Source organism: Bombina bombina, chromosome 1 (assembly GCF_027579735.1).
Source record: "Bombina bombina isolate aBomBom1 chromosome 1, aBomBom1.pri, whole genome shotgun sequence".
Lineage (NCBI taxonomy): Eukaryota > Metazoa > Chordata > Amphibia > Anura > Bombinatoridae > Bombina > Bombina bombina.
Window position 1 is genome coordinate 1,021,731,493 of NC_069499.1, and position 23,395 is coordinate 1,021,754,887.

General features: G+C 41.1%; 1 protein-coding gene across 3 annotated transcripts in view; it reads right to left on the reverse strand.

Annotated features, from left to right (window-relative positions):
- Positions 1–23,395, reverse strand: part of MYL9 (myosin light chain 9) — an 80,473-nt gene that overhangs the window by 14,316 nt on the left and 42,762 nt on the right. For all 3 annotated transcript variants that reach the window (XM_053716945.1, XM_053716869.1, XM_053717022.1), the window contains exon 2: positions 17,126–17,330. In XM_053716945.1, the coding sequence (XP_053572920.1) occupies positions 17,126–17,309 (184 nt within the window). In that variant the 5' untranslated portion in view covers positions 17,310–17,330. The remainder of the gene's footprint in view (positions 1–17,125; positions 17,331–23,395) is intronic.

Below are 23,395 nucleotides of genomic sequence, written 5' to 3' on the forward strand. Positions count from 1 at the left end.
AATTTTTTTTATAGTAAATTATAAGATATGATGAAAATAATGGTATCTTTAGAAAGTCCATTTAATTGTGAGAAAACCATTATATAACATGTGTGGGTACAGTAAATGAGTAAAAGGAAAATTACAGTTAAACACAAACACTGCAAAAATGTAAAAATAGCCCTGGTCCTTAAAGGGACATGAAACCCCAAATTTTTCTTTCATGATTCAGATAGAGAATACAATTTCAAACAACTTTCCAATTTACTTCTATTATTTAATGTGCTTCTTTCTCTTGTTATCCTTTGCTGAAATGTTTATCTAGGCAAGTTCATGTGCAGCAGAGAACCTAGGTTCTAGCTGTTGATTGGTGGCTCCATATATAAACTGATTGTCATTGGCTCACCCATGTGTTCAGTTAGAAACCAGTAGTGCATTGCTGCTCATTCAACAAAGCATACCAAGAGAATAAAACAGATTAGACAATAGAAGTAAATTAGAAAGTTGTTTAAAATTGTATTCTCTATCTGAATCATGAAAGAAAATTTTTGGGTTTCATGTACCTTTAAAGTGAAAGTAAATCCTAGCGTTTTACAAACGCTAGGATTTAGTATTGAAACAAATAATGGGCACTTTCATTCATAAAGTATAAAATACTTCATGTAGAAAGCTCCTTTATTTGATTCAATCGATCGCCGTTTTCACCTCTTAGCCAATAGCTGTGCGGTAAATCCGGCTTGGCGCCCATGGGAGCTGGATTTACCGCACAGCTATTGGCTAAGAGGTGAAAACGTCACCTCTTAGCCAAAAATTTTTTTTAACCGTGCGCCGCTGTTCAAGGTAAAAACGTTGATCAATTGAATCAAATAAAGGAGCTTTCTACATGAAGTATCCCTTTATTTGTTTCAATAGTAAATCCTAGCGTTTGTAAAACGCTACTATTTACTTTCACTTTAAGGGTATTGAAAAATGGTCTTGTCCTTAAGGGGTTAATTTGCAAAAGAACCACATACAAAATAAACGTTATAAAATAGTAATAACTCGACCCAAACCTACTGTGTGTTTAAGCCCAACAAAGTGGTTAAACACACAGTAGAAGCGCTGCTTGGGACCACCAGTGCTCCAAGGGTCCCGAGTGGTACTTTTACTGTGTGAATTAAGGCATGTAATTTCTCGACTATTATGGCCTTTTAATTTCTTAAAGGGACTGTGAAGTCAAAATTAAACTTTTACTATTCAGATAGAGCATGCAGTTTAGAAAACAAAACAACAACAACTTTACTTTTATTATTATTATCTGCTTTGCTTCATGGTGTTACTTGTTCCTTATTCTTTCTAATGATGGCAAATAGTGCCATCATCAAGCACACAATAATGTCACATGCTATGAGGAAATACCTACAATCTGCCCATGACATAATAAAGTTATGCTTTAACTTTAGATGCTTCATGCCCATTATAAAGATGGAGGCAAGGCTGGATTAGCCTACAATTTAAAGGGGTGGTGCTGCTTGTGAGGTGCCTGTGTCACCTCTTTTATCATCTGAACTAAAATTATTGAAGTGATGGTAAACTTTAGCTAATAAAATGCCATATATGTAATATTTGCCATTAAAAAAAGTATATGTGTACCTTTTTCTTTAATCTATCCATCAAAAAGGGTTAAATCTGTGCCCATAGTAATGTTTCTATTACAACGTTATACCGGCCCACTGGGATGAACTTTTTTTTTTTTTTTAATAACTCCAATTAACATCCAATCAGTGTGTTAGTCATAAGACACTCTAAGTCCAGCCTTTTGAAAGCCCTTAGGAAGCCTAGGTAGATAGTGGGTGGGATTGCTCTCTATGTCACAGCCCAGCCAAAAGAAGGGAGTGGAGGAACAGAAAATACCAAGGAGGATTATAAATCTTGTATTTTAAAATATTTACTTAATTTTTTTTTTTAAAAATGCTGTTTTGCTTGTACACCAATATATTTTTCATTACAACATTCTTAAAGTCTGAAATTTACCATCACTTCACAAAGTATTTCCTTGTAAGTTTTTTACTTAGTCCTAGACTATGTACCTTTTTTTTATATTAAAGGGACAGTCTACCATAGAATTGTTATTGTTTTAAAAGATAGACAATCCCTTTATTACCCATTCCCCAGTTTTGCATAACCAACACAGTTATATCAATATACTTTTTACCTCTGTGATTACCTTGTGTCTAGGAACCTTCTTCCAGCCCCCTGATCACATGACTGTGACTGTTTATTATCTATTGTCTTAAATTTAGCATTGTTTTGTGCTAAATCTCAAATAACCCCCTGTGCCTGAACACAGTGTTATCTATATGGCCCACGTGTACTTTCTGTCTCTTTGTGTTGAAAAGAGATTTAAAAAGCCTGTGATAAGAGGCAGCCCTCAAAGGCTTAGACATTAGCATATGAGCCTACCTAGGTTTAGTTTAAACTAAGAATACCAAGGGAAAAAAGCAAATTTGATGATAAAAGTAAACTGGAAAGTTGATTAAAATTAAAAATCCTATCTGAATAATGAAAGTTTAATTTATACTAGACTGTCCCTTTAACCCTCCTTTGAATGGTTGCTAGTGTCTAGTACAGTCACACTGGGAGACAGAGGGATACACTGTTTTGAGTGTCCTCTCTAGATCACACTATGGATAATCGTTTTTACACTGTTAAAGAACCAATCAATGCAATATAATTACATAATTAACACATACATAATAAAAAGACAATGCAATAGCACTTACTGTGAATTTCAAATAAGCAGTATTTTTTTTTTCTACAAAATTTATTTTTTCTCCCATTTTCCAGCCCCCTGTATCATGTGACAGACATCAGCCAATTACAGACTAGTATACGTCTAACCTGTGAGCTTGTGCACATGCTCAGTAGATCTTGCTCCCCAGAATATAAAAAGACTGTGCAAAATTTGATAATGGAAGTAAACTGTAAAATGTGTCTTAAAAATGCATGCTCTATCTGAATCATAAAGGTTTATTTTGACTTGAGTGTGTTTCATGTATTAAACTGGATAAGTAGGGTGCCCATACAACAACATTCTGGCTTTTTTCCCATTACAAAACTAATATTTAATTTTGAAAAGAAAAAAAAAAAACATTGGGGGAAGGAGTAGCCCAGTAATTCTCTTGAGAAAAAAATCTGTGTGTGTAAATTCTACAAAGAACATAGGGCTGGTATTTAAACTTTCCAGGGCAGCTATTTATTCCTAGTTTGGCTCTGGATGGAGGTGATCCTAGTAAAAAAAAAGTATATTGAATTTAGGGGACTCACCATAGCAGTAGAAATTACTGGTAGTGTTGCTTTTGGGACTGAGATGTATCTATGAGTCTAAAGAAGACCCATTTTCACCACAACATAATTATGTGATAACATCAACTGGAAACACAGAAATAACATTTTTTAAAATGAGTTATACTAATCCCGATACTTAGATACTTCAAGTATTAAAGTATTAAAAGGGACACTTTTTTTTTTTTTTTTTTTTTTTTACTTTTATGATTTAGATAGGGCACGCAATTTAAAGAGACTTTCCAATTTATTTTTATTAAGTTTTGCACATTCTTTTTTTATACACACTTTTGAGGAACCAGCTCCAACTGAGCATGTGTACAAGTATACTAGTCGGTGATTTGCTGATGTCTGTCACATGATAAAGGGGGCCGGCAAATGGGAAAAACATAAATTTGTCAGAAAAAAATAAATACAAATTTTATTATGCACTTGTTAATTATGCAATTCTACTTTATTTAGTGGTCCTTTAACTATTTGGGATAAAAAAAGCATTTTTTTGTGTCAGGACTCATACATTCTGGTTTCCTTAAGTATGTAGGACTGTTTTATTGGTCACTTTATAAAGAGAAGGCAAACTAAAAAAAACATAATTTATGCTTACCTGATAAATTCCTTTCTTCTGTAGTGTGATCAGTCCACGGGTCATCATTACTTCTGGGATATTACTCCTCCCCAACAGGAAGTGCAAGAGGATTCACCCAGCAGAGCTGCATATAGCTCCTCCCCTCTACGTCACTCCCAGTCATTCGACCAAGGACCAACGAGAAAGGAAAAGCCAAGGGTGAAGTGGTGACTGGAGTATAAATTAAAAAATATTTACCTGCCTTAAAAACAGGGCGGGCCGTGGACTGATCACACTACAGAAGAAAGGAATTTATCAGGTAAGCATAAATTATGTTTTCTTCTGTTAAGTGTGATCAGTCCACGGGTCATCATTACTTCTGGGATACCAATACCAAAGCAAAAGTACACGGATGACGGGAGGGATAGGCAGGCTCTTTATACAGAAGGAACCACTGCCTGAAGAACCTTTCTCCCAAAAATAGCCTCCGATGAAGCAAAAGTGTCAAATTTGTAAAATTTGGAAAAAGTATGAAGCGAAGACCAAGTTGCAGCCTTGCAAATCTGTTCAACAGAGGCCTCATTCTTAAAGGCCCAAGTGGAAGCCACAGCTCTAGTGGAATGAGCTGTAATTCTTTCAGGAGGCTGCTGTCCAGCAGTCTCATAAGCTAAACGAATTATGCTACGAAGCCAAAAAGAAAGAGAGGTAGCGGAAGCTTTTTGACCTCTCCTCTGCCCAGAGTAAATGACAAACAGAGAAGACGTTTGTCGAAATTCCTTAGTTGCCTGTAAGTAAAATTTTAGAGCACGGACTACATCCAGGTTGTGCAGTAGACGTTCCTTCTTTGAAGAAGGATTTGGGCATAAAGAAGGAACAACAATCTCTTGATTGATATTCCTGTTAGTAACTACCTTAGGTAAGAACCCAGGTTTAGTACGCAGGACTACCTTATCCGAATGAAAAATCAAATAAGGAGAATCACAATGTAAGGCTAATAATTCAGAGACTCTTCGAGCCGAGGAAATAGCCATTAAAAATAGAACTTTCCAAGATAACAACTTTATATCAATGGAATGAAGGGGTTCAAACGGAACGCCCTGTAAAACATTAAGAACAAGGTTTAAACTCCATGGTGGAGCAACAGTTTTAAACACAGGCTTAATCCTGGCCAAAGCCTGACAAAAAGCCTGGACGTCAGGAACTTCTGACAGACGTTTGTGTAACAGAATGGACAGAGCTGAGATCTGTCCCTTTAATGAACTAGCAGATAAACCCTTTTCTAAACCTTCTTGTAGAAAAGACAATATCCTAGGAATCCTAACCTTACTCCAAGAGTAACCTTTGGATTCACACCAATATAGGTATTTACGCCATATCTTATGGTAAATCTTTCTGGTAACAGGTTTCCTAGCCTGTATTAAGGTATCAATAACTGACTCAGAAAACCCACGTCTTGATAAAATCAAGCGTTCAATTTCCAAGCAGTCAGCTTCAGAGAAGTTAGATTTTGATGTTTGAAGGGACCCTGTATCAGAAGGTCCTGTTTCAGAGGTAGAGACCAAGGTGGACAGGATGACATGTCCACTAGGTCTGCATACCAAGTCCTGCGTGGCCACGCAGGTGCTATTAGAATCACTGATGCTCTCTCTTGTTTGATTCTGGCAATCAATCGAGGAAGCAACGGGAAGGGTGGAAACACGTAAGCCATCCTGAAGTCCCAAGGTGCTGTCAGAGCATCTATCAGGACTGCTCCTGGATACTTGGATCTGGACCCGTAACGAGGAAGCTTGGCGTTCTGTCGAGACGCCATGAGATCTATCTCTGGTTTGCCCCAACGTCGAAGTATTTGGGCAAAGACCTCCGGATGAAGTTCCCACTCCCCCGGATGAAAAGTCTGACGACTTAAGAAATCCGCCTCCCAGTTCTCCACTCCCGGGATGTGGATTGCTGACAGGTGGCAAGAGTGAGACTCTGCCCAGCGAATTATCTTTGATACTTCCATCATAGCTAGGGAGCTTCTTGTCCCTCCCTGATGGTTGATGTAAGCTACAGTCGTGATGTTGTCCAACTGAAACCTGATGAACCCCCGAGTTGTCAACTGGGGCCAAGCCAGGAGGGCATTGAGAACTGCTCTCAATTCCAGAATGTTTATTGGCAGGAGACTCTCCTCCTGACTCCATTGTCCCTGAGCCTTCAGAGAATTCCAGACGGCACCCCAACCTAGAAGGCTGGCGTCTGTTGTTACAATTGTCCAGTCTGGTCTGCTGAATGGCATCCCCCTGGACAGATGTGGCCGAGAAAGCCACCATAGAAGAGAATTTCTGGTCTCTTGATCCAGATTCAGAGAAGGGGATAAGTCTGAGTAATCCCCATTCCACTGACTTAGCATGCACAGTTGCAGTGGTCTGAGGTGTAAGCGTGCAAAGGGTACTATGTCCATTGCCGCTACCATTAAGCCGATTACCTCCATGCATTGAGCCACTGACGGGTGTTGAATGGAATGAAGGGTGCGGCAAGCACTTTGAAGTCTTGTTAGCCTGTCCTCTGTCAGGTAAATCTTCATTTCTACAGAATCTATAAGAGTCCCCAGGAAGGGAACTCTTGTGAGTGGAACGAGTGAACTTTTCTTTTCGTTCACCTTCCATCCATGTGACCTTAGAAATGCCAGCACTAACTCTGTATGAGACTTGGCAGTTTGAAAGCTTGAAGCTTGTATCAGAATGTCGTCTAGGTATGGAGCTACCGAGATTCCCCGCGGTCTTAGTACCGCCAGAAGAGCACCCAGAACCTTTGTGAAGATTCTTGGAGCTGTAGCCAATCCGAATGGAAGAGCCACAAACTGGTAATGCCTGTCTAGGAAGGCAAACCTTAGGTACCGATAATGATCTTTGTGAATCGGTATGTGAAGGTAAGCATCTTTTAAATCTACAGTGTACTGACCCTCTTGGATCATAGGTAAAATTGTCCGAATAGTCTCCATCTTGAACGATGGAACTCTTAGGAATTTGTTTAGGATCTTTAAGTCCAGGATTGGTCTGAAAGTTCCCTCTTTTTTGGGAACCACAAACAGATTTGAGTAAAACCCCTGTCCCTGTTCCGATCGTGGAACTGGATGGATTACTCCCATTAACAAGAGCTCTTGTACGCAGCGTAGAAACGCCTCTTTCTTTGTCTGGATTGTTGACAATCTTGACAGATGAAATCTCTCTCTTGGAGGAGAGTATTTGAAGTCCAGAAGGTATCCCTGAGATATTATCTCTAGCGCCCAGGGATCCTGAACATCTCTTGCCCAAGCCTGGGCGAAGAGAGAAAGTCTGCCCCCCACTAGATCCGATCCCGGATCGGGGGCCCTCAATTCATGCTGTTTTAGGGGCAGCAGCAGGTTTCCTAGTCTGCTTGCCCTTGTTCCAGGACTGGTTAGGTTTCCAGCCTTGTCTGTAGCGAGCAACAGCTCCTTCCTGTTTTGGTGCAGAGGAAGTTGATGCTGCTCCTGCTTTGAAATTACGAAAGGAACGAAAATTAGACTGTCTAGTCTTGGCTTTGGCTTTGTCCTGAGGCAGGGCATGGCCTTTACCTCCTGTAATGTCAGCGATAATCTCTTTCAACCCGGGCCCGAATAAGGTCTGCCCTTTGAAAGGTATATTAAGCAATTTAGACTTAGAAGTAACATCAGCTGACCAGGATTTTAGCCACAGCGCCCTGCGTGCCTGAATGGCGAATCCTGAATTCTTCGCCGTAAGTTTAGTAAGATGTACTACGGCCTCCGAAATGAATGAATTAGCTAGTTTAAGGACTCTAAGCCTGTCCGAAATGTCGTCCAGAGTAGCTGAACCAATGTTCTCTTCCAGAGACTCAATCCAGAATGCCGCTGCAGCCGTGATCGGCGCAATGCATGCAAGGGGTTGCAATATAAAACCTTGTTGAACAAACATTTTCTTAAGGTAACCCTCTAACTTTTTATCCATTGGATCTGAAAAAGCACAGCTATCCTCCACCGGGATAGTGGTACGCTTAGCTAAGGTAGAAACTGCTCCCTCCACCTTAGGGACCGTTTGCCATAAGTCCCTTGTGGTGGCGTCTATTGGAAACATTTTTCTAAATATCGGAGGGGGTGAGAACGGCACACCGGGTCTATCCCACTCCTTAGTAACAATTTCAGTAAGTCTCTTAGGTATAGGAAAAACCTCAGTACTCGTCGGTACCGCAAAATATTTATCCAACCTACACAATTTCTCTGGTATTGCAACTGTGTTACAATCATTCAGAGCCGCTAACACCTCCCCTAGTAATACACGGAGGTTTTCCAGTTTAAATTTAAAATTTGAAATATCTGAATCCAGTCTGTTTGGATCAGAACCGTCACCCACAGAATGAAGTTCTCCGTCCTCATGTTCTGCCACCTGTGACGCAGTGTCTGACATGGCCCTAATATTATCAGCGCACTCTGTTCTCACCCCAGAGTGATCACGCTTACCTCTTAGTTCTGGTAATTTAGCCAAAACCTCAGTCATAACAGTAGCCATATCCTGTAATGTGATTTGTAATGGCCGCCCAGATGTACTCGGCGCTACAATATCACGCACCTCCCTCTGAGCGGGAGATGTAGGTACTGACACGTGAGGCGAGTTAGTCGGCATAACTCTCCCCTCGTTGTTTGGTGAAATTTGTTCAATTTGTACAGATTGACTTTTATTTAAAGTAGCATCAATACAGTTAGTACATAAATTTCTATTGGGCTCCACTTTGGCATTGCAACAAATGACACAGGTATCATCCTCTGAATCAGACATGTTTAACACACTAGCAAATAAACTTGCAACTTGGAAATACAATTCAATTAGAATAATATTAAAACGTACTGTGCCTTTAAGAAGCACAGAAGATCTATGACAGTTGAAAATTAATAAATTGAAACAGTTATAGCCTCAATCCTTGTAAACAACACAACTTTAGCAAAGGTTTAATCCCATTAGCAAAGATAACAAATTCTGAAAGCAGGAAACAAATTACAGAATAAACGTTTTTTATCTCAGTCAAACTATAATTCTCACAGCTCTGCTGAGAGAAATTACCTCCCTCAAAATAAGTTTTGAAGACCCCTGAGCTCTGTAGAGATGAACCGGATCATGCAGGGAATACAATGAGTTGCTGACTGAAATATTTGATGCGTAGTAAAAGCGCCAAAAAACGGCCCCTCCCCCTCACACACAGCAGTGAGGGAGAACAGAAACTGTCAGAAAACAGATTAAGCAACTGCCAAGTGGAAAAATAGTGCCCAAACATTTATTCACTCAGTACCTCAGTAAATGAAAACGATTTTACATTCCAGCAAAAACGTTAAACATAATCTCTAGTTATTAAACAGCTTTATGTATTTCTTACAGTGTAATTCTAGTGAAGTACCATTCCCCAGAATACTGAAGTGTAAAGTATACATACATGACATTATATCGGTATGGCAGGATTTTCTTATCAATTCCATTGTCAGAAAATAAAAAACTGCTACATACCTCTATGCAGATTCATCTGCCCGCTGTCCCCTGATCTGAAGTTTACCTCTCCTCAGATGGCCGAGAAACAGCAATATGATCTTAACTACTCCGGCTAAAATCATAACAAAAACTCTGGTAGATTCTTCTTCAAACTCTGCCAGAGAGATAATAACACACTCCGGTGCTATTTTAAAATAACAAACTTTTGATTGAAGATATAAAACTAAGTATAATCACCATAGTCCTCTCACACATCCTATCTAGTCGTTGGGTGCAAGAGAATGACTGGGAGTGACGTAGAGGGGAGGAGCTATATGCAGCTCTGCTGGGTGAATCCTCTTGCACTTCCTGTTGGGGAGGAGTAATATCCCAGAAGTAATGATGACCCGTGGACTGATCACACTTAACAGAAGAAAAAGGAACATGAGAGTATAACTAACTCACTATGGAAAATGTCTCTGCAATTGCCTGCTGATTTATTTTCCCACACTGATGTAAATATGTTGCACTGTCCATAACAACATATGAATCATGAAAGGATAAATTTAACTCTTCTGTCCTTTTAATGTGCATTATTTCATTAGCAGGCCTTAGCAAATAGTAAGAACTAGTGGTCCTCAACATTAGACTGTGCGCCCTCATATCTGACTGTGCGTGCGCCCCCATATACGGTCCCTGGAGATGCCTTTGAGCAGGACATGCAAACAATCCAATTATTTGATAATAAACTATTACGATCTCTTATTATCGCAAATATCTCAATTTCTTTTACAGCACTGACAAACTAAATGCAGGAATACACAAGTGAGAGCAAACCAGTCCTAGACAACTTGTTTCACTATTATTGCACACTAACTCATGCTCGTGAAAAGGTTACTGCCAAGAGATTTGTGTTGCTTATGGTTGGCAAAATGTTGATGAAAGCTCCCTGTGCACAATAACATTGCAACACGGACACAGTGTCATCTGATCATTACCTGAATCTGCTCTTGACTGAACTTATAGATAGCAGGCGATATAATGAAAAATGATTTATATATGATGTGCAGAGAGTTAAATACCATAGAGGAGTGTCTGGTGCCTCAGGAGCCACATGTGGCCCTTGGGGGCTTCCCATGTATTCTCTATCACCTTCTCTGAAATTGAAACTCTCACCAAAGAAAACAAAAAACACACAGATCCTTTACTTTAATCCATAAAAACATAAATTATGATTATCTGATAATTTCATTTCCATCGATGGGAGGAATGTCCACTGCTTCATTCATTACTTGTGGGAATTAAGAACCTGGCCACCAGGAGGAGGCAAAGACACCCCAGCCAAAGGCTTAAATACCTCCCACACTCCCCTCATCCCCCAGTCATCCTGCCAAGGGAACAAGGAACAGTAGGAGAAATATCAGGGTATAAATGGTGCCAGAAGATTAATATAAATTTAGGTCAGCCCACAGGAGAAACAGGCGGGTGCAGTGGACTCTCCTCCCATCGATGGAAATTAAAATCAGGTAAGCATAATTTATGTTTTCCATCTTAATGGGAGTAGAGTCCACTGCTTCAATCATTACTTGTGGGAACAAATACCCAAAGCTCTAGAGGACGCTGAATGAAAAAAACAGGAGGATAAACGGAGGCAGACCCTATACTGAGGGCACCATGGCCTGCAGAACCTCTCTCCCAAAAGTTGCTTCCACCGAAGCAAAAATGTCAAATTTATAAAACTTTGCAAAAGTATGTAAGGAAGACCAAGTGGCCGCCTTACAAATCTGCTCCATAGAGGCCTCATTCTTAAAGGCCCAAGAAGAGGCCACAGCTCTAGTCGAGTGAGCCATAATCCTCTGAGGAGGCTTGTGTCCCGCTGTCTCATATGCCAGAAGGATCCTACTCCTCAACCAAAATGATAGAGAAGTAGCAGAGGCCCTTTGCCCCCTGCGCTTCCCCACATACACAACAAATAAAGACGAAGTCTGTCTAAACTCTTTTGTTGCCTGAAGATAAAACTTCAACACCCGAACCAGGTCCAAATTATGAAGTAACTTCTCCTTTGAAGAAGAAGGGTTAGGACACAAAGAAGGAACCACTATTTCCTGATTGATGTCACGACTCGACACTACCTTGGGAAGGAATCCCAATCCAGTGCGAAGAACAGCTTTATCGGCATGAAAAGGGAGGCTCACATTGTAAGGCCGCCAGCTCAGAAACTCTGGGTGCCGATGCAATAGCCAGCAGTAACAGGACTTTCCATGAAAGAACCTTAATGTCAAGAGCAGAGCATGCATAGGCTCAAACGGAGCCCTCTGCAAAACCTTAAGAACCAAGTTTAAGCTCCAAGGAGGAGCCGGATTCCTAAAGACAGGTCTGATCCTAACCAGAGCCTAAACAAAAGACTGAATTCCAGGAAGCTCCACAACCTTCCTATGCAACAGTACGGATAAAGCCAAAATCTGTCCCCTTAGGGAACTGGCAGCAAGACCTTTATCCAGACCGTCCTAGAGAAAAGCCAAGATCCTGGATACCCTGACCTTATGCCAGGGATATCCCCGTTCCTCACACCAGGACAAGTAGGTCCTTCACACCTTGTGGTAGATGCGATGAGTGACCGGCTTCCTGGCCTGAACGAGTGTGTCAATCACTTTTTCTGAAGATCCACTCTTGGCTAAGACTAGTTGTTCAATCTCCACGCAGTCAGCCTCAGAGAATCGAAATTTTGATGTAGAAAGGGACCTTGAACCAGTAGCTTCCCCGCGACAAGGTAACTTCCACGGCGGAGATGACAACATCGCCACCAGATTTGCAAACCACATCCTCCTTGGCCACGATGGAGCAATCAGAATTTCCGAAGTTTGCTCCTGCTTGATGCGGGCCACTACCCGAGGTAAAAGAGGTAACGGTGGAAATATGTAAATCAGGTTGAAGTTCCAAGGTACCGCCAAGGCATCTATCAGCTCCGCCTGGGGATCCCTGGATTGCGACCAGTATCTGGGTAGCTTGCAATTGAGTCTGCACGCCATGAGATCTATCTCCTGGAATCCCCCATCTGATGCAGATCTCCACGTACATCTCGGGATGAAGGGACCATTCCCCTGGATGGAACGTCTGTCTGCTCAGAAAATCCGCTTCCCAGTTGTCCACACCCGGAATGTGGATCACTGATATCGAACAATTGTGAGTCTCCGCCCACTACAGAATCCGACATACTTCCCTCATGGATAGGAATCTTCTCGCCCCCCGATGGTTTATGTAAGCCACCGAGGTAATGTTGTCCGACTGGAATCTGATAAATTGGGACGACCCCAGAAGGGGCCAAACCCTCAGAGCGTTGAATATCGCTCGCAGTTCCAAAATATTTATGGGTGGACTCAACTCCTCTCAAGTCCATCTGTCCTGTGCCCTTTTGGCACCCCAAACGGCTCCCAATCCTGATAGACTTGTATCCATGGTCACAATCTCGAAAAGGATGTGCCCTGAGACAACTGCCCCGGTCGGGTCCACCAAGATAGGGACTCCCTTACTGGACTGCTTATTGATAACTGTTGGGAAATTTCTGAATGATCGCCGTTCCATTGTCTGGATACCATGAGCCCAATAACCTCCATACACCTGGCCACAGATGTCCTGGAAGATGTCTGGAGAGCTAGACATTTGGACGCAAGCTTGCAACGTCTCTGATCTGTGAAAAATATCTTCATGACTGAAGAATCTATTATCGTACCCAGAAATTCCACCCTGTTGCTGGGGACCAATTAACTCTTTCCTTCGTTTATCTTCCACCCGTGGGACCGAAGAAGGAGAAGAGCACTCGACTGATCCTCCGCAAGACCGTAGGATGGAGCCTGAACCAGGATATTGTCCAGATAAGGACCCACTGCAATTCCTCTGGCTCTCGCTACTGCAAGAATAGCTCCCAGAACCTTTGTGAAGACTCTTGGAGCAGTCGCCAGACCAAACGGAAGGGCCACAAACTGAAAGTGCTGGTCCAGAAAGGCAAACCTTAGAAACCTGAAGTGATCCTTGTGGATTGGAACATGAAGGTAAGCGTCCTTCATGTCTATAGTCATCATGAATTGCCCTTCTTGAACCAGGGGCAAAATCGACCTGATGGTCTCCATCTTGAACGATGGGACTGACAAAAATGTGTTTAGGGCCATTAGGTCCAGTATTGGACGGAACGTGCACTCCTTCTTTGGGACCACAAAAAGGTTTGGATAATACCCCAGACCTTTTTTTGCCAGATGGACTGGGACGATTACCCCAAGAGATGAGAGATCCCTCACAAACCCTCCGCAAACAGAGATAGTCTGCCCCCTACATGGTCCGAGGATGGACCAGGGCCGCCCCTTCATGCCGACTTTGATTCGGTGGGCTTCTTGTTCTGCTTGGACTTGTTCCAAGAGTTAGCTGGCTTCCAAGATCCCTTGGAATGTTACACCTTTGCGGCAGACTGCTGGCGCTGAGACTTGTCCGCACGAAAGGTAGACCCCTTAGGCTTAGCCTTCTTATCCTGAGGCAAGAAGGCACCCTTGCCACATGTGACAGTAGATATAATAGAATCCAGGCCAGGACCAAACAAAAACACTTTCCCTTTGAATTGGAGGGAAAGCAAATGAGACTTAGAAGTCAAGTCAGCAGACCATGACTTAAGCCACAGAGCCCTGTGGGCTAAAACACAAAACCCTGATGTCTTAGCATTCAGGTGAATAATCTGCATGTTAGCATCACAAATGAACGAATGAGCCTTGATTTGTTCTAAAATCTCATCGAGAGGAGTCTTCACCTCAACCATTGCAGATAGAGCATTACACCAGTAGGTAGCCGCACCAGCCACCTCTGAGACCACCGCTGCCGGTTGAAAAATGAACCCCGTAAGTTGGAACATCTTCTGCAACATGGACTCCATCTTTTTATCCATGGGTTCCTTGAATGAGGAGCTATCCTCTAGCGCAGTGCTTTCCAAACTGTGTGTCGTGACACAGTGTGTCGGCGGCAGTGTTTAGGTGTGTCCCTGCTTCAGCACAATTTATTTTTTTATTTAAAATTCTTTTTCATTTTTTTTTTTTTTTTTGGTTTCCGACTTTCTGCCTGCCTGCTACGCATATCACATGGTTGACACCTGATTGATACCTAGTGGGTCACAGATCATCTTATCCTATTGGTGCAGCTTAGTGGGAACTGAAACTAATCCCAATGGCGGCACATTGGCTCCTGACTGCACGTGTGGACTCCTCAATCGGCTCATGACTGCACGTGTAGTCAGTGAGTGGGACAGCAATGTGTTTGCAGCGCGAGCAGTAGTCAGTCGGACTTGCAGAGCTCTGAGGGAAGCAGCTTAAATGCTGAACTGAAGTCAGTGGGGTTTTTTTTGCAGCTAGCTCCCAGTAGTGCATTGCTACTCCTGCTCTTGATATATGGATCGGAAGTGGAAGCTTAAAAATGCTTGATGATGAAATGTGAGTGTCTTTAGCTAATATTCCACTAAATATTCAGAAACGGTGTTCATCCCATCAACCTCATACATCCCATTAAAATAGTAAGTAGCTATTGGTGTTAAACTTTTTTTTTAATTCTTGCACATACATACTGTTACTTGTAAATACATTTTATTTTATCATTTAAGTATGTGTCTGTATCTCTTAAAACAAGTTAGTTTAATCTCCTGTTTGCTAGTACATCTGAATTACTGTGTCGCAAAATGATGTAGGTCTAAAAAGTGTGTCATCAACATGAAAAGTTTGGAAAGCTCTGCTCTAGCGGAATAGTCGTTCTCTTAGCGAGCGTGGAGATAGCACCATCCACCCTAGGAACGTTTCCCCACAGTTTAAGCTGCGCGTCTGGACTGGGGAAAAGCTTTTTAAAAGAACTAGAGGGGGGGGGGGAAAGCTTTTTAAAAGAATTAGAGGGGGGAAAAGGGCGAACCAAGTTCCTCCCACTCATTCTTAATAATGTTAGCCATTTTGACTGGAAAAAGGAAGGCCTGGGGCACTACCCTGTCCTCATAAACCCTATCCAGTTTAGGGATCGAAGGTTCCTCCGATAGTTTCAGTTCCGGAACCTCCAACGTAGCAAGCACCTCTTTCAGGAGAAAGAGCAAATGTTCCATCTTAAATTTAAAATCAGGCTCCTCCACGGACGGAGGCCTAGACGTAGCTGATTCCGCCCCCAAAGCGCCATCCTCCGATAAGTGAGAGTTGTCCTCCTCAGCGGATAATCTGTCAGACATCCAACAGAGTCGACGACTCCTGGGACGGATAGCTGTGCCGTACCTTCCGCTTGTGATTAGTAGGACGAGGCATTGCATTAATGGCTGCAGAAACCGCAGTCTGTAATTGATCGGTGAAGTCTGGAGGCCAAAGGCCCCCTCCTGCAGGAGGATTAGTAGTGCCCTGGGAAACTGCTTGTGTAATCGGAGATTATTGCAGGGAATGCACCTCGCGGGGTGGTGAACCCTCAGAGGTGGACGGCTCAGTCGTACTAAATACCTTATTCTTTTTGGAAATAGCAATATTGTCAAAGCATGTGGAACAGAGTTGCGTAGGCGGCTCGACTGGAACCTCGGCACTATACACAGTTAATGGGTTTAGATAATGAGGGAGTATCCTCCAACATATCAGAGTCCTCCATAGCTTGTGCCTTTACTGCGGACTTAAACGGCACCTTTAATATCCCAATGGCAGGGGCACCTCCTATGTCCTGGTCTATAAGAACAGCTTTCGTCTCCGAACACCGGTCGAGAAAGAGGAAGTTGCAGAGGCCACACCTGGTCACATAGTGTGCCATGCAGGACCGCCCCTGCACTCGAGAGAAAAACGCGCCAAAAGGCCCGCCTTAATCCCTTGCTATGAACTGTGTTCCACACTAACAGAGCCTCATCTCAGACAAATGCAGTACAAACACAATAAACAATATTATGCTAATAAACTCCCCCCTGTTCAATAGCCCCCTTCCAATGGTATTACCCTAGATTCTATAAAGATAAAAAGGAGCCACACTGTGACCCTGTCTTTATGCGTTATCAAATATATATATAAATGAAACAATCTTACCAGAATCAACGCCGTGGAACAGGAACACGGCCCTTCAAGTGTGACAGGTTAGTAGCATCTCTCCTGACATGGACTTGAGAGAAGAAAAGCTGGCAGAGAAACGCGTCAACTCTGATTGCTAATGGAGCTGTTAAACTGAGTTGGGATGGGTTCACAGAAAGACTATCCCTGCAACTCCGGACTCTAACATTCACCCATGCTCTCACTGAGAGGCTGACAGGGCTACTTAAAACTCCAGTCCCATTTCGAAGAGTACTACCCTCCATAAGAGATTACTCCGATCTTCTGACACTTCTCTGCCAACCTCCTGTGACGAAAGGCAAAGAATGACTGGGGGATGAGGGGAGTGGGGGAGGTATTTAAGCCTTTGGCTGGGGTGTCTTTGCCTCCTCCTGGTGGCCAGGTTCTTAATTCCCACAAGTAATGAATGAAGCAGTGGACTCTCTTCCCATTAAGATGGAAATATCTTCTCTCTGTTTCTACTTCTCATACCTCACTTAATTCACTAACTCTCAAAGTTAAACAAAGTGGGACTTTCTTTTGGTTCGGAAAAAAATATCACTATAAATACTTCCTTAGGAATGATAAGACAATATACTTTTAACTACATTACGTGGTTGAACCACACTGTGTAATTATCTATTGAGGCAGCAGAGAACATGAATATTCCTTGTATATCCTTTGTGATGTGTAAAAAACTGTTCAGTCGTGTCACTATGTGTAATTACCCATAGAGGCCAACATGTCGTGTAGATCCTCCTTGTCAATGAAGCCGTCCCGATTCTGGTCAATCATGTTGAAGGCCTCCTTAAACTCCTGGATCTGGGACTGATCAAACATGGCAAACACATTGGAAGTCGCTCTCTGGGGGCGCTTCTTAGTGGTCTTGGCCTTGGTCTTTTTGCTGGACATGATGGCGTGAGGTGGGTGAACCTGGAGGATGAAAAGGGGAAATTAGAAACTGCAAATCCAAAGGGTCAGTTCTGCATCAAAATCTGAATCCTTATATGACAATTTGCTACTGTTTTATATCTATTTATATAGAGTATCCCACAAAAGTGAGTACTCACATTTTTCTAAATATTTTTTAGATACATTTCGTTCCATTCTCCCAAAGGAATCAGAAGAGAGCAATTCATTTATATTTAAAGTAGATTTTCAGATAACTACATTTTACAGTACAGGATACACCCTGGCCTTCGAATTTCTTAAGTGAACATTAACCACAATTAGAGGACTAAATCTGATAGTAACATAAAACTACATTAAAAAAAAAAATGTACTTCAAAAGAATTTTGCCCAGTAAATGGTTCCTGTTTAAGATAGCAACCAGTCGAGGGCAGTGCTAAGTGATAAAGAAGTGAGGCCTTTGGAGCTTTTCAAGTGAGTGGATACATTTTCTAAAAGGATAAATAATTACTTTAAAGGGACATAAACCCCCCAAAAACAACAACTTTCCAAAGTACTTCTATTATTAAACTTACATTGTACTCTTGGCATTCTTTGTTGAAAAACAGATAGGAAGGTGTAGGAGCGTGCATGTGACTGTAGCAATGTATGGCAGCAGTTTTAGAACCATGTTATACATTTGCAAGAACAGTAGGTGGCAGCAGTGTTTCCTGTCATGTACTGCTCCAGAAATGTGCACGCTACTTATCTAGATATTTCTTCAACGAAGAATACCATGAGAAAGATGTAACTTTAATAACTGAAGTAAATTGAAAACTTTAAATACTATGTTACATAATGTATTTTTTAATGCAGTAGTAAAATGCTAGAGTGAATATCGAGGTGTAAAGAAGTAGCAGGGTCACAAAGGTGTTGACAATGACCTAGAAATATTAAAGGCTGCTCAGACTGCACGATCCATCAGGTCTCAAAAGGTTAGTTATGGGATGCAAGAAAGCAATATTTTACACTCAATGCTCTGTGTCTCACTCAGGGCTTTTTAATGTATATCCGGTTGTGAAAGAGGAACAAATGCTTCACAATATAGTTCTCAATAAATTGTACAATTCACTCAAAATATGCTTCTAATTTTAGAATACTATATGTGAAACATTCCCCCCCCCACGGGGGGGGGACACGTCTGTAAATAGGCATTAAAAATATTAGACAAAATAAATAAAATAGTTGTTATAAGGCGTTCATGTCCTTTTAAGGCCTTTACATCAGGACTCCCATATCTATCTTCAAATTGTTTTGTTTTCCTCTCAGAACAAGAAACAAACTGTTCAATGTGATAGAAAAGAAAATATAGTATACAAAAGGAGGTAACTTTAAAGAATCATTAAACACTTAAAGGGATAGAAAGGTAACACATTCAATGTGCACAGGTACATTACAAATTAAAATAGAAGCATTTTTGCAATATACTTGCATTAGCAAAAATGCTTCCAAAAAAAGTTATTACTGTTTTTCTGCAACATACGCACATATGCTGCGAGGGCCCGTGCCCCAGTATTCAAATACCACACCTTCTCAGGGGGTCAGCAATTGCTTGTATGACACACATGACATCTTCAGAAGCAATACACACCATAGCCACCTAAGCATGCATAGTGTTTAAATACTGGTGCACACAGAAAAACAGTAATAACTTTACTTATGCACATTTTATTTTGACCTTTCTAACCCTTTAAATTAATTTCCCTATGAAGGGCCAGATTACAAGTGCACACTATTTAGCGAGTGCTGGTTAGAACTCCTATTAAAAGTTAAAATTAAAACGTTTTCAGGCTTGCGAAACCCGATGCGCGCTAACTTCAGGACTTTGGATATTGTGACAGCGCCAACCTAACACTTATTACTTGTGCGGTAAACCGACAGGAGTTCTTAGTATTTCACATTCCAATGTTTTTCACATACAGTGAAATTATCTTTTTGTTTTTATTAAAAATGTCTATATATTAACCTCTATATTTAAAGTGAATGTATTTTTTTTTTAAATGCGATTAAAAACAGGGGCATTTTAATTAATCAAAATTTACATTTCAATCGTGTTGTGAAAAAATACTTACCTTTTAAACTTGACAGCCGCTCCAGCTTCCTCCGCTCGTCGCAAAGCCTCTTCCTGGGTCTAAAATGAGGAATCCGGTTTCTTCCAATCACAGCGTTTAATTATACACTGATTCCCCCGGGGAGAAGCCATGATTGGAGGATGACCGAGCCATCATTTCTGATGTCGGAAGAGACTTGCGACAACCAGGGGAAGCTGGCGCGGCTGTCAAGTTTAAAAGGTAAGTATTTTTTCACACGAGTGAAATGTAAATTTTGATGAATTAAAGTGCACCTGTTTTTAATCGAATTTTTAAAAACCGGGCACTTTAGCATCAAACTTTACATTCGATATATATATATATATATATACATACATATACATATATACACACACATACATACACACACACACTGTATATACTTACATATAGATATATATTCTACATTAACATAATTATAACATAATTTATGTAAGAACTTAACTGATAAGTTAATTTCTTTCATATTGGCAAGAGTCCAATAAAAACAGCCATTTTCGGCTGAAAAAATTAAATCCACATCCAAAAAAATAAGTTTTTCTCATAATTGAAAAGAAAAAAAAACTTAACATATAAGTAGAGGAATCAAACTGAAACAGCTGCCTGAAGAACTTTTCTACCAAAAACTGCTTCTGAAGAGGCAAATACATCAAAACGGTAGAATTTAGAAAATGTATGCAAAGAACACCAAGTTGCTGCTTTGCAAATCTGATCAACTGAAGCTTCATTCTTAAAAGCCCACAAAGTGGAGACTGATCTAGTAGAATGAGCCAACTCCAAATAAGCCTGATGAATCAAAAGCTTTAGCCAAGATGCCAAGGAAATGGCAGAAGCTTTCTGACATTTCTTAGAACCAGAAAAGACAACTAATAAATAGACCAGAAGTTTTCCTGAAATCTTTAGTAGCTTCAGCATAATATTTCAAAGCTCTTACAACATCCAGAGAATGTAAGGATCTCTCCAAAGAATTCTTAGGATTAGGACACAAAGAGGGAACAACAATTTCTCTATTAATGTTGTTAGAATTCACAACCTTAGGTAGAAATTTAAATGAAGTCTGCAAAACTGCCTTATCCTAATGGAAAATCAGAAAAGGAGACAAACATGGAAGAGTAGATCATTCGGAAACTCTTCTAGCAGAAGAAATGGCCAAAAGGAACAACACTTTTCAAGAAAGTAGTTTAATATCCAAAGAATAAATAGGCTCAAAAGGAGGAGCCTGTAAGACCTAATGACAGGCTTAACACGGACCAAAGCCTGCCCAAAACAGTGAATATCAGGAAGCTTAGCAATCTTTCTGTGAAATAAAACAGAAAGAGCAGAGATCTGCCCCTTCAAGGAACTTGCAGACAAACCTTTATCTAAACCATCCTGAAGAAACTGTAAAATTCTAGGAATTCTAAAAGAATGCCAGGAGAATTTATGAGAAGAACACCATGAAATATAAGTTTTCCAAACTCGATAATAAATCTTCCTAGAGACAGATTTACGAGCCTGTAACATAGTATCAATTACTGAGTCATAGAAACCTCTATGACAAAGCACTAGGTGTTCAATTTCCATACCTTCAAATTTAATGATTTGAGATCCTGATGGAAAAACGGCCCTTGAGACAGAAGGTCTGGTCTTAAAGGAAGTGGCCAAGGTTGGCAACTGGACATCCGGACAAGATCCGCATACCAGAACCTGTGAGGCCATGCTGGTGCTACCAGAAACGTAAACAAATGTTCCATGATGATGTTGGAGATCACTCTTGGAAGAAGAACTAGAGGCGGAAGATATAAGCAGGTTGGTAAAACCAAGGAACTGCTAACGCATCCACCGACTCTGCCTGAGGATCCCTGGACCTGGACAGGTACCTGGGAAGTTTCTTGTTTAGATGTGAAGCCATCAGATCTATTTCTGGAAGACCCCACATCTGAACAATCTGAAAACACATCTGGATGTAAAGTCTGACGGCTGAGATAATCCGCTTCCCAATTGTCTACACCTGGGATATGTACCGCAGAAATTAGACAAGAGCTGGATTCCGCCCAAGAAAGTATCCAAGATACTTATTTCATAGCTAGGGGACTGTGAGTCCCGCCCTGATGATTCACATATGCCACAGTTGTGATATTGTCTGTCTGAAAACAAATGAACGGTTCTCTCTTCAACAGAGCCCTGAAAATAGCACAGAGTTCTAAAATATTTGATTGGTAACCTCGCCTCTTGAGATTTCCAAACCCCTCGTGCAGTCAGAGATCCCCAGACAGCTCCCCAACCTGAAAGACTTGCATATGTTGTGATTACAGTCCAGGTAGGACGAAAAAAAAAAAAAAAAAGAGGCCCCTTGAACTATACGATGGTGATCTAACCACCAAGTCAGAGAGAGTCGAACACTGGGATTTAAGGATATTAATTGCGATATCTTTGTATGATCTCTGCACCATTGATTCAGCATACAAAGCTGGAGAGGTCTCATATGAAAACTAGCAAAGGGGATCACGTCCGATGCTGCAGTCATGAGACCTAAAACTTCCATGCACATAGCTACTGAAGGGAATGATTGAGACTGAAGGTTCCAACAAGCTGAAACCAATTTTATTTGTCTCTTGTCTGTTAGAGACAGAGTCATGAACACTGAATCTATCTGAAAACTTTTTGGTAAATTGATCCTCCAACCATGTCTTTGAAGAAACAACACTAGTTGATTTGTGTGAGATTTGGTAGAATGTAAAGACTGAGCTAGTACCAAGATATCCTCCAAATAAGGAAACACCACAATACCCTGTTCTCTGATTACAGAGAGTAGGTCACCGAGAACCTTTGGAAAAATTCTTGGAGCTGTCGCTAGGCCAAATGGAAGAGCGACACATTGGTAATGCTTGTCTAGAAAAGAGAATCTCAGAAACCGATAGTGGTCTGGATGAATCGGAATATGAAGATATGCATCCTGTAAGTCTATCGTGGACATATAATGACCTTGCTGAACAAACGCAGAATAGTCCTTATAGTCATCATTTTGAAAGTTGGCACTCTTACAAAACAATTCAAAATTTTCAGATCCAGAACTGGCCTGAATGAATTTTCTTTCTTTGGGACAATGAATAGATTTGAATAAAACCCCCAGACCCTGTTCCTGAAATGGAACTGGTATAATTACCCCTGAAAGCTCTAGATCTGAAACACACTTCAGAAAAGCCTGAGCCTTCACTGGATTTGCTGGGACGTGCGAGAGAAAAAAAAATCTTCTCACAGGAGGTCTTACTCTGAATCCTAATCATATTCGAGACAATACTCTGAATCCATTGATTTTGGACAGAATCTGCCCAAATGTTTTGGAAAAATTTTAATCTGCCCCCCACCAGCTGAGCTGGAATGAGGTCCACACCTTCATTCAGACTTGGAGGCTGGCTTTGGTTTCTTAAAAGGCTTGGATTTATTCCAACTTGAAGAAGGTTTCCAATTGGAACCAGATTCTTTGGGGGAAGGATTGGTTTTCTGTTCCTTATTCTGTCGAAAAGAATGAAAATGATTAGAAGCTTTAGATTTACCCTTAGATCTTTTATCCTGAGGTAAAAAAACTCCCTTCCCCCCCAGTGACAGTTGAAATAATCGAATCCAACTGAGAACCAAATAAATTGTTACCTTGGAAAGAAAGGGATAGTAATCTAGACTTAGATACCATGTCAGGATTCCAATATTTGAGCCACAAATCTCTTCTAGCTAAAGACATAGATTTAACATCAATTTTTATGATATCAAAAATGGCATCACAGATAAAATGATTAGCATGTTGAAGCAAGCGAACAATGCTAGACAAATCAGGATCTGTTTCCTGTTGCGCTAAACTTTCCAACCAAAAAGTTGATGCAGCTGCAACATCAGCCATAGAAATGGCAGGCCTGAGAAGATAACCAGAATATAAATAAGCTTTCCTTAGATAAGATTCAAGTTTCCTATCTAAAGGATCCTTAA